Genomic DNA, 12,101 nt, shown 5'->3' on the forward strand with positions numbered 1-12,101 from the left:
TTGCCCCCACCATTTCCCCCCTTCTTCTCCCCTTTGTTCCTCCGTCAAGTTCCTCCTAATCCTCCTATACGTGCAAACATATGATATTTGTCCTTCTCTGCCTGACTTATTTCGCTCAGCATAACATCCTCAAGGTCCATCCATGTGGCTACACATGGCCAGATTTCATGGTTTCTCATTGCCATGTAGTATTCCATGGTATAGATAAACCACCTCTTCTGGATCCATTCGTCCGTTGGTGGACACTTCGGGCTCTTCCTTTCTTTTCCCCCTTATTTTATGTATGTCTCTTTTTATTTCTCTCTCTCATTCTCTCCCTCAGTCTCTCTTTGGCCCTCTCTCAACTATCTTTCTCTGCCTTTGTTTTTAATTCTTCCCTTTGCCCCTTTCCTACCTCCCATTTATGTTTCACAATTAAATATACTGGAAGATGAAAGTTTTATTTTGGTTCTATTTATAAAATACAAATCTTGGGATGCTGGGATGGCTCAGTCGGTTAAATGTCTGACTCTTGGTTTCGGTTCAGGTCATGATCTCACGGTTCATGATTTCGAGCACTGAGTTGGGCTCTGTGCTTACAGTGCTAAGCCTATTTGAGATACTCTGTCTCCCTCTCTCTCTCTGCTCCTCCCCTGCTCACTCCCTTTCTTTCTCTTTCAAAATAAATAAACATTTAAAAATTAAAATAAAATAAAAATGTATGAGCACTACTCTTCATCTAAAATGTAATAAGTGTTTTACCAAGTAGTCTCTTATTAATTTGTTCTTTACATAGTTTTTTTTTTTTTAATCCTTCCTTTCAAGCACCTGCAATCTACTTTCTGTTCCCACCCTCTGCTCAAGGCTACCAATCCCATGGACCCTTCTCAATTCTCTTTTCCCACGATCTGTCCCCTGCTTCGAAAATCTCCTTAACTAGAATCCATTCAACCTGTATGTAGCACTCACCACATGCTTGTAAAAGAGGCTCTTTGGTGTTTGTGTTCCTTCTACATTATATGTTCTTCAAAGGTAGGTCTTATATCCTTGGCACCTTTTTTGTACCCTCAGCACCTTTCTTAGTACCTGGCGTAGCAAATGTTCATTGACATGAAGCATGTTTGCTGCCCATAAGCAGCATAGAAAGCAAGCAGAGGAAAGAGAGAGACAGAGACAGAGAGAGAGTAAATAATAGGTGTACTAGGCAGACAGGAGACAGATAGGTGTAGATAAAGTGTTGGCTGAGCAAAAAGGAGAAAAGTTGGCTTGGACTGGGGAACCAGGGAAAGCTTCTTTAGAAAAGGGACTTAAACTGGATTTGGGAGGGTATCTCAAAGGCTAGTTGTTCTGGGGTAGAGGAGAATGTTCAAGGTACAGTGGACACTGAACAAATGTGAGAAGGCAAGAGAGAAACATCCAGTGCTATTGGAACAAAGCTGTGTGAGAGGGAGAATAAGAGAAGGGAGGGGAGAAGGACCGAGGAGGAAGGCGTGTGATACAGGAGCCGCAGAAATGGGAGGAGATCAGGTCCGATGGCACCACACTTGTCCATTATTGTTTACTGTCCAAATGAGACTCTTTTGAGTGTGTAGGGGGCACTGATAGTAATTTTACTGGAACAAAATGTTAAACTGGGCTTATTTCAGGCAAACTGGAATGGAAGGGAACCACTTCTTTATTGTTTCCCTTCTCTACTCAGAAATTTGTAGCACATACTTTTCTTTCTCTGATCTTCACTGAAGTCTATGCAACCTGATTTAGTTCTTGTTAGTTTTTTAATGTTTTTATTTATTTTTGAGAGAGAGCACCAGAGTGTGAGTGGGGGAGGGGCAGAGAGGGAGACACAAAATCTGAAGCAGGCTCCAGGCTCTGAGCTGTCAGCGCAGAGCCCGACGCGGAGCTTGAACTCACTAACTGTGAGAGCATGACCTGAGCCGAAGTTGGATGCTTAATCAACTGAGCCACTCAGGTGCCCCTTGATAATTTTCTAATTATGTTACCCATGCTATATTTTGTTTTCCTGGCTTCTTGAGAGCAGAGGTCTCAAGTGTTTGCATTCTTCATAGTACCCAACACAGGCAGGAACCTTATTGGCACTGAGTGTCTTTCAATGTGTCAGTTAAGGAGGCAAGGTCAACAACACAACTCATGGGAAAACAAGCACCCATGAGGCTAATCCATGGTATATTTGGATGCTGCTTCTTCAGCTGTCCTTTGTAGCCTAGATCCAAGACCGATTGTGGTATAGCTGGAATCCGCACTAATGTGCCTGAAAGTTCGGCCTTTCTGTGCATGAATGAAGGTCACAGCACCAGCTCTCCTCCCAGAGCCAATGGTAACTCTGCAAAATGCCCAGTGAAATAGTCATCATTACCTCTTCATTCAGACTCATTGGATACCTTGGGCTGGAATATTCAAAGTAATCATGGGGAGTCAAGTTTTCTTCTTCCTAAAAAGCTGCTTTGGGATTTTACTGACATTGGCTAATGGAAATGCATCACTCTTCTTAGCTTTATGGCTGATGAGGCTATATGCAACTGGAGTGTTAAGAGCTGAGATTTGTAATTAGTTCATGCAAAGCGTTGATAGATACATTGTTCTTGGTGTAATGAACTGTGGTTTGAAACACTATGCTAATAAAATAAAATTATGTTTAATTTTTAATTATGTTTAATAAAATTATGTTTAATGCTCTTTTGTAGTTTATCCTGAGTGTCAGACTAGATTATAGGATCTCATATATGCTGTCAATATATAAGAAGGAATTTGGAGAGAACAATGAAAATGCTGAAGCTTCCGCCAGTGGCTCTCCAGAAACATTACTGCCGTCAGGTACCTCCTTTGTGACAATATGTACTCTGTAGTGTTCATATTTTAAGGCACAGTAATATTTCTAGGAGATGCAAATGTAGAAATCATAACCACCAATGACATGAAGGAACTGAATTGGAGCCTAGAACGTCCAAAGGATATTTGCAGTTATTTGGTGCTAAGTCCTCGGAATGCAGTTGATTTTGTAGCCTTCACAATTTGATGAGGTAGAGGTACTGTTTATTGTGCCATTTTACCGATAAGAAAACCAAGGTTAGATCGGATAAATTGCTGGCTATAGGTCATGAATATAGTGGAGCGGGGATTCTCTCAGAATTGTCTCCAGTTTCAGAGCCTGAATCTTGGAAGCATCATGTTGTTTTGATGAAAGTCCAAGGGAGATGTTTTTGCCTCATTAAAGAGCAGTGTGAAATGCAGCTTTCTGCAAGAAAGGTATTTTTTTAGGAAGCTGTTGCCCTGCTCAAGAACAAAGACATGGTATTTCCCAAAGGTCTAAATGAGAGTGTTGTTGTGTGTGTGTGTGTGTGTGTGTGCGCGTCTGCTTACTTTGCATGGTTATGAACTGTTACTGTATGTCAATTTTTCACATTTTAAAATGTAAGAATGAAAGCCACTCTTATCTCTGTGTGTAGGAGCATAGTAAAGAAAGAGCATAAGAATTACTGTAAAAATTTTGTGACTGTAGAGAATACCTTATGAAACTTAAGAAACTCTACATTTCCATCTTTCTGGTTAGATCAGGCCAGTAACAGCAGGCTAGAAACTTCTGTATTAAAGATTTAGCCAGGTAACAGAATTCTTTTTCTGAGGATAGGATCTGTGTACAGATATGGAATTTTCTTCTAACCGCAACCAGTATAAAAGTGTCAGGAATCCTCCTCATTTTTGCCCGTCAGTCAATTTGGCAGGAATGACTCAGTGATTGCAAGTGTGTAGTTAAAATGGGTGGTAGGCCAGTGTCCCGCTCTCGAACTCCTTAGGACCATCCTAAAGGCAGCATGCCTCTGTAGACAGGTTAAGTTTGCCTCAGCGAGAAGTCACTTCTGGTACATTGGCAACAGTAATGTTTCTGTGCTTCCCAGAAGGATAGAACCCCAAAGGGCTATTTCCAGGAATGCTATGGCAGAACCAGAGAGTCTTGCTGGAGGTTGCATTGATAGTATCATAAACATTACTGGCTCTCAGAAGCCAGATTTCTGGAAATAGAAGCTCCAAGGGTCAGTAAAGTATGGGAGGGACCCCCCTGAAAACCAGTTCTCTCTGATGTACCTAATCTCTTTCATTGGATGAATCTGGAAGAGAGAGCTTTCTGAGAATTCTTTTTCCTCTTTTTTTTTTTTTTTATCTTGTTCTGCTTTGTTTTTGTGCTTTGGAGATGAGAAATAAATAATATTATTTAAATGTGTTATTTTAAGAAAGTTATCTTCAAAATATTAGTGGTGAGGATGGGTGAGGAATCATGATTGGTTCACATAAAAAAAAAAAAATAATGTCCCATAAGAAGAATGGATGGAATTTTAGAAGGGAGGATGCATAAAAGGACCATGCTGTTTGGAAATACCGTAATTGTTACAGGGTTCATTACTGCTATATTTTGATTCTTTAAAAACATGTTTAAAAACATCCTTCCATGTCATCATCCATTTAAATTATATAAATTTGTGTGTGTGTGTGTGTAACTGATGCATATGTGTGTGTGTGTGTGTGTGTTTATACAAGTGAAGTAACTTTGTAAATGATTTCTCATGTAAATATCTTTGACTGTAGCAATATATATTTCAAAATGTAAACTTTGTTTAAAACATTGATATGTAAGTGAAATTATATTGCAGCTTTTCAAACTGTTGACTTTTGGTGGCATAAAGGAATGAAGGCAAAATATTTTAGGTATGCTAATCTCAGTATAAATATGGTGACTCCTAATTATGATAAGAGAAAGAATGAATTTTACCCTTTGTCTTTGCAGCAATTGTTCCTGATATAGATGAAATTGCAGCTCAGGCAGAAACAATGTTTGCTGGAAGGTACAGTAAAGCTTCTATAGCTTTATAGTGTGAATACGATTTTTACTTAGAATTTTATTGATACTTTGCTATTGTTTACCTCCGTATATTTAATTTTAGAGCCTTTATTGTTTCCAACATAATTTCTGCCAGAAATGAAGCTACTAATGCAGTGTAGGAGGGAAAAGCATAGCTTTTCTTTTAGGCAGGTCAGGGGAAAAAAACCGAGAGAGATGAAATCAGTGTATTGAACTTTTCCCTGAATTCTTTGCTTTTCTTTCCTCAAATAATGACAGCATGCGAATGCCCTTTAAGTCCCCTGGTCAATAGCGCTGTGTCTTGCAAAACATTGCTTGCCTGAATCTAAAAAATTTGAGGCAGGGAAGTAACTTCTTTCAATGTTATCATTAACTGTTTGTGAGAAATAAAGCTATTTTCTGCCAGTTGGAAATATCCATGATTAAAGAAAACAAAATACCTCTGGCATGACTGCCCTCCTTTGTTACCGGGAGCCCTGACGTTTATTGTTTTAAAGTTGCTTCTTTCTTTTTAAGAAATGAAAACTAATAGCAGTAAAAAAGAAAAGTAAAGAAAAAAAAAAGGACCTGAATGTCTAAGCTACAAATCATTGAGTTTCTAGTTTTCATTTCAAATATAACAGATTTGCCATGAGAACCTAAACAAATTTCACACTAAGCCCTTTGTTGCTTAGAAAGACCAACAAAAGTGAAGAATCAAGGGACCCAAAAAGGATTTTTATCTCCAGTGAACATTTGGGTTAGCTTTGTTTTCATGTTGTTTTGACAGATTTTGTCGTTGTTGTTGTGGTGTTTTCCTATTCAAGTATTTCATTATTCCTGAGGCGAGATAATAAATCAGCGTATGAGTTTTCACCTTGGTATAAATGGACCTCTTACTCCAGGGCAGTCCTGCCCAGCGTCTGAATATAGCAAATACCCAGAGCAGCTCTGGTGGTTGTGTGCACGTGTGTGTGCCGGTGTGTGCCCTTGCCCTTCCCCCAGCTGCTCACTACCTGGCATGGAGGGGCCTCTGGGGTTCTGGGTAAAATCAGCTGTTGCTGTACATCCATCCTAGAATCTCTTCTCAGTACTAGAGTCGAGATTTTTTGGATCGATGTAGATTCCTAGCTTTTGTCTGTGTCTAAGTGAGCAACTCATCCTGGCTGGCCTGGTCCCTTCCCAGTACAAGCTCTGAAAAGTTCTCCATTCTGGGAAACCCCCTCTGTCTCAGACATGCTGGGTTGGTCGATCACCCCTACTTTCCGTGGACACACACAGGCTTTTCTTTGTGCTTTGTTTCTTCATCAGTTACATGAAGGGGGAGAAAAAGAGTAAAGTTATTTTGCTTTTTACTTTCCAGTTTGGAGGGGTCAGAGGGATATGGCTCTGAGAATGTATGTACAATTTGAACTACTTACGAATAGATTTTATGTAAATATAAGTTATTGTAGAATTATTTTTGGTTTCATAGAAAGGAAAAAAATCCAGTTCAACTTGATGATGAAGGAGGCAGGACATTTTTACGGGTCCTCATTCATCTGATCATGCACGACTACCCTCCTCTGCTCTCAGGGGCCCTGCAACTACTGTTCAAGCACTTCAGCCAGAGAGCGGAAGTTTTACAGGCATTTAAACAGGTAAGATTGAGTAGCCCCTCAATGGTGGAGAGCAGAAGCTCAGAAAATGTTGTTTATAACATCCCACCTGGCTTCATGGTTGCAGAGTTAATGAGACTGTGAGGCTTTTCCTGGGGCCGCTTTCTATGTTTAAAGATAGATGTGGCCTTGTCTTAATCCAAGACATGATCTATTTTAGAAAGAGTTCCCCGTCAGTGATTTTTGGTTAATATCTTTAATGTAAATGACAGGCACCAAGATTTAGGAAGGCACTGGGGGTTAATACCATATTAGGAATTTTGTTGCCACGGCTATTATTTTGACCCCAGATTTTACTGATAAATTTGGATAGGACAAGCCACAGAGCAGAATAAATATTTTGGTTGAAAAGTGTATAAATGCAAAAGAAAGGAACTGTTTTGGATCTAATCTTTGTCATCTGAATGACATCAATCTTGAGACCATTCGCAAATCATACCTAAGTGCTTACATGTGTTTCACTAATATTTATTTTATTTAATAAAGGGTTGATCTTCATTGGGAAGTTTTATAAGAATATATTAAAATAGGAAATAATTTCCGAGTACACAGATATAATTATGCATATATTTGGATATGTCATATAAGATGTATAGATTATAACAAAATAAAAGTTTATACCATGAGGTTTAGACTGTATCAGAATTTTCTTCCACTTATTTTTGTATTTCTGTCTCTTTTCAAACACATAGATTCTTGGAGAAATGAACTTTAGCAGTGAAACTAGAGTTGCGGTATCTTTTATTTTACATTACTTCATTAGCAGTTTGCTAGGGCTCACTTTTTAAAAATTTGTATTTCTTTACATGTTGGGTTAGCTTACCTTGCCTATAGGTAAGTTTTCACGCTCAATAGACATCTAAAACATCCATAAATATTCTAGCAATCTGAAACTTGAACTGAGGGACAACTTTGTCGAAAGACTTGGGATTTTTGACACACATCAAATAGGAATGAAGGAATTTCCTGAAGTACATTAAGGGTTCAGAGTTTTCTGTTTCCAGGTGCAATTGCTGGTGTCCAATCAAGATGTAGATAACTACAAGCAGATCAAGGCGGATCTAGACCAGCTTCGACTCACTGTAGAAAAATCTGAATTATGGGTTGAGAAGAGCAGCAGCTATGAGAATGGAGAAATGGGTGAAAGTCAAGTAAAAGGTGGTGAAGAGCCAATTGAGGTTCGTTTTCAAGATATGTTTGGAAATAATCGTATTTCAATTTTTAAGTCATATGCTGTATAGCCAAAATTGTTCATAAACAAAAATTTAATTCTGAGTAATACAGCATCAAAATTTGATTTGCCAAATCAATTAAGTCCATAAGCTGTATTTTGGAATTAATTTTCGTCAATTGCTATCGCTTCTTAGCTCACTTGCCTACTTTTTCACTCTTTCTGCTTTTCACCATAAATCCTATAGTCCAGGAATCAGGCCAGTAGGATGGAGTGAGATGGAGAAAGAAGGAGTGGGTCTTAAGCATAGACTTGAAGAAAGAGGTGAAATTTTATTGTCACCATTCACCATGGCTATTTACTGCCAACCTGTAAATCGTTCCTTTCTTTATTGCATATCCTTATATAATACATAAAAATAGCTAAATGGAACAATATGCTTTAGTGACAGCATGAAAATAGAAAAATTCTGTATTTGCTCTAAAGAGTGGGAAGACGGTGATCCTATGTCTTCTGTTGTATAGGTTTTAGTTTTCAATGGGTTAATTAATTGCTGTTCTCACATTTCACTAAATACTAAATAACCTGGGGCGCCTGGGTAGCTTAGTCGGTTGAGCGTCTGACTTTCGCTTAGGTCATGATCTCGCGGTTCGTGGGCTCGAGCCCCACGTCGGGCTCTGTGCTGACTGCCGGCTCAGAGCCTGGAGCCTGTTTCAGTCTGTGACTCCCTCTCTCTCTTGACCCTCCCCTGCTCATGCTATCTTTCTCTCTCTCTCCTAGAAATAAATAAAAATCTTTAAAAAAAAAATACTAAATAACCGCCTAAAGTTTTTAAAGCTGTATTTTAGTGGTAAGACTTAGCAGACCAATGCCAACATCACAATTGATAAGATATTGTTTCTTAAATGCCTATCTAGTATTTTATTTAGTTGTTTTTAATCTGTAGGAATGTAGATTGTTTAGAGGAGATTACCTACCGTAGCTTTTCTGTTTGTTGGAATACCCAAAATACTGTGTAGTGAAAGGTGAAGAAGCAGTGGGAGATAATTTGAGTCCTCAACATGTGGAAAGGGAAGATCATCTGGTGGGTTCCTACGTCTTCCTTGTTTCAGGACTACTTACCACTAATCTGCACAAAATTTTTGACCAAATCTGTTAGCAACTTTTTCTATGATTTTATAATGTAAGTTACTAGAATGTAGAATTTCTACTCCATGTAAATTTGTTTCATGACCAGCTTTTTTGTTGTTGTTGCTGAGTTCTTCTATAGCAGATTTAAGAAACAAGAGGACATTTAATATTTTATCTAATACTTGCTATATATCAAGTAGTATAGCAGATGTTTCCATACATGGTGTCTCTTTTTGTATATTACAACAAACTATGGAGAGAGTTCACATTTCTAAGGATGAGTCAACTGAAACTCAGAAAACCCAAGGATTTCCTCACTATTAGGCAGCTCTGTGTGACTCAGCTGAGATTTTAATCCAGGTCTTTCTGATGATACGTTCCAGGCTCTTTAATGGAAGACTGCACATTCTGATATAATATTTAAAGGTGTTAAGAGATGTATGATGCTTTTACAAGATTGGAATACCTCTTCCTTTTGCAAATACATAATTTGTACATCTTCTAGAGAGTAACCCTCATGTTGCTTCCTCTTTCAGAATATTGGATTTTTAAAAATAAAGAACAGCTCTAAACCCAAGGAAAATGCATTATGCTCTTTGTAAAAGTTTGCTAAAAAATCACTTGAGAGTATAGGTGAGATGTTCCATGAAAGATCTTAGTCATTAGTCTGCAGCTTAAGTTCCTAATTACTGAGAGAAGTAGAGAAAGACCCTCTATCATAGTGTATATCTATGATACCCCCTTAGCAGTTTAATAAGCAATATGTTTTGATATAAGGAAGGAGAGGTCGTTTGATTGAGGATGCCTTCAAAATACAACTGCATTCCGTGTGGGTTATTAATCTATTTTTCTAGGGATTTCAGATGAATATAAGTCAATGAAGCTGGAATTTATTTATTTGATGAGCACAGGATTTATCAGTTCAGAAAATGGTAATAACTTCAGGTGCTTGAAGCAGGAAGTGATTTAATACAAGGAATTATATTTTTGGAAAGTCTGGAGGAGTAGTACACTGTGAAGGCTGCCACTGGACTATTGATTTCAAGGTCAAGCAATCATAGCTACAATTCAGAGGTCAGGAAGCTTCTTCGGCTGCTGCCAACACTGCTGTTCCACCTCCACTGACTCACCCCTGAAAAGCATGTGGCTAGGTAATGGAACACTCCTGTCCATCAGGGTTTTCTTCTCAGCCCTTACGGCCACAGAAAGATGGCCTTGAATGGATAGGGTATTAAGAGCTTTGGTGTTGAGGTCAGATACCCTAGAATTTGCCACCAAGTGTATGTGTGACTTTGGGCAACTTATTTTAATTCCTTGTGGTTATTTTTAATAGTCTATTCAGTGGACACAATAATGGTACTTAGCTCATGGGAGTACTGTGAAGATTAAGTGAGCAAACTGTGCACATGGTGTGTCAGTGAATAGGACTCCAGTGGGAAAATATAAACAATAAGGTGACATGTTATTCACCAACAGGTCAAGAAGTAAGGCTCCAGCTTTAATTAATTCATTTCTCAATGGGGTCATTATGTACATAGAGACTTCATTTTGAGACTGGTCTTTTCATGGTTGCATCATGGCAGCAGCGTCCTAGACATCTCGCCCCTGTGGGACAACACCAGGAAGGAGTATCTATGCCTTTTCATGCATTTCTGAGTCTTCTGTTTAGGGGCAAGAAAATGTTTTCCAGGCGTCGTTTAGTAGGTTCTATCTCATTTCTCCTTGGCCAAAGCAGGGCCACATGTTTACCTCTAAACCAATGGATTATAAGATTGATTTAGACTAAGTAAAAGATGACCCTCAATATCCAGGATTGGAGAACTACAGGGGGAAAGGATAGATAGCAGAACAAAACTGAAATCTGCTATCACGGAAGAACAAAGCAAGGCTGTCGGTTAATGACCTACAGCGTCTGCCAGAGTCAGTAGTCAATGAAAGCTTGCTATGCTTATTATTGGTTTTTATGTACAGCATATTGTGCTGTTGACCATGATGGGCATGGAATTATGAAATCTTAGAGTTAAAATATACTTATGGGGTATCAAGTCCAATTTCTGTGTGATATTTATTTTCTCTCTGAATAGCTTATGTGAGTGAGATATTTCTTAAGACCATACCACCCTTCTGTGTTGGCAAATTCAGTAGCTCTTGAGGTAGCACATTTTACTGAAGTGAACACATAGCTTAAGGAATAGGATATTACTAGTAAGGAGTCCCTGCAGTCCTTCCCCGTATCCCAGAAGAAACCATTCTCATGAGTTTATGATTATTCCTTTGCTTTTCTTAATGTTTTTACCACACGTATTTGTATTTCTGAAACACAGGGGCATTTGAGTGGCTCAGTCACTTAAGTGTCTGACTCTTGATTTCAGCTCAGGTCATGATCTCATAATCCATGAGGTGGAGCCCTGTATTGGGCTCTACACTGGGCGTGAAGCTTGCTTGAGATTCTTTTTCTACCCCTCCCCCGTTTACACACACACACACACACACACACACACACACACACACACACACTCTCTCTCTCTCTCTCAAAAAAAAAAAAAAACAAACCCATAAAAATATATGCAAAATATTTCATTTAGTCTGTTTGGATATATTTTTACCCTCCATCCTTGTTGATCTGTAGCTGTAGCCCATTCACTTTTTTCTGATACGTATTAGAGAATGTACATTACATTTTATGCACATGTTTATCTAGTTAACTGTTGGTGGACATTTTCATTCTTTAAAGTTCTAGTAAAGAAAATTTGCTGCCAAAAGAAATGCTACTTTAAAAACTTTTGTATGTCACCTGATGCACATGTTTAAGAGACTCTTCCAATTAAAGACTTAAATGTGAGACCTGAAACTATAAAAATCGTAGAGGAAAACACAGGCAGTAATTTCTTTGATGTTGCCTATAGCAACACTTTTTCTACATGTCTCCTAATACAAGGGAAACAAAGGCAAAAATAAACTCTTGGGATTACATCAAAATAAAAAGCTAATATTTATTTTTTTAAATGCTTTTATCTTTACATTCTTTTATTTTAGAGAGAGAGAGTGCATGAGTGGGGGAGAAGGGTAGAAGGAGAGAGAGAGAATCTTAAGCAGGCTCAGTGTAGAGCCCAACACAGGGCTCAATCCCACGACCCTGGGATCATGACCAGAGCCAAAATAAAGAACTTGGACACTCAACCAACTGAGCTACCCAGGTGCCCCAAAACAAAAAGCTTTTATTTTTTTTTTTTTATTTTTTTTTTTTTTTACAAATAGTTTATTGTCAAATTAGTTTCTACATAACACTCAGTGCTCATCCCCAAAGTGC

General features: G+C 38.4%; 1 protein-coding gene across 4 annotated transcripts in view; it reads left to right on the forward strand.

Moving 5' to 3' along the window:
• The window catches only part of ITPR2 (inositol 1,4,5-trisphosphate receptor type 2), a 501,862-nt gene that overhangs the window by 189,797 nt on the left and 299,964 nt on the right, over positions 1-12,101 (forward strand). For all 4 annotated transcript variants that reach the window (XM_039240789.1, XM_039240790.1, XM_039240791.1 and 1 more), the window contains exons 23-26: positions 2,682-2,811; positions 4,778-4,835; positions 6,306-6,471; positions 7,494-7,667. In XM_039240789.1, the coding sequence (XP_039096720.1) occupies positions 2,682-2,811; positions 4,778-4,835; positions 6,306-6,471; positions 7,494-7,667 (528 nt within the window). The remainder of the gene's footprint in view (positions 1-2,681; positions 2,812-4,777; positions 4,836-6,305; positions 6,472-7,493; positions 7,668-12,101) is intronic.

This window comes from Hyaena hyaena, unplaced genomic scaffold, assembly GCF_003009895.1.
Source record: "Hyaena hyaena isolate Hyena2069 unplaced genomic scaffold, ASM300989v1 scaffold_182, whole genome shotgun sequence".
In the NCBI taxonomy this organism is placed as follows: domain Eukaryota; kingdom Metazoa; phylum Chordata; class Mammalia; order Carnivora; family Hyaenidae; genus Hyaena; species Hyaena hyaena.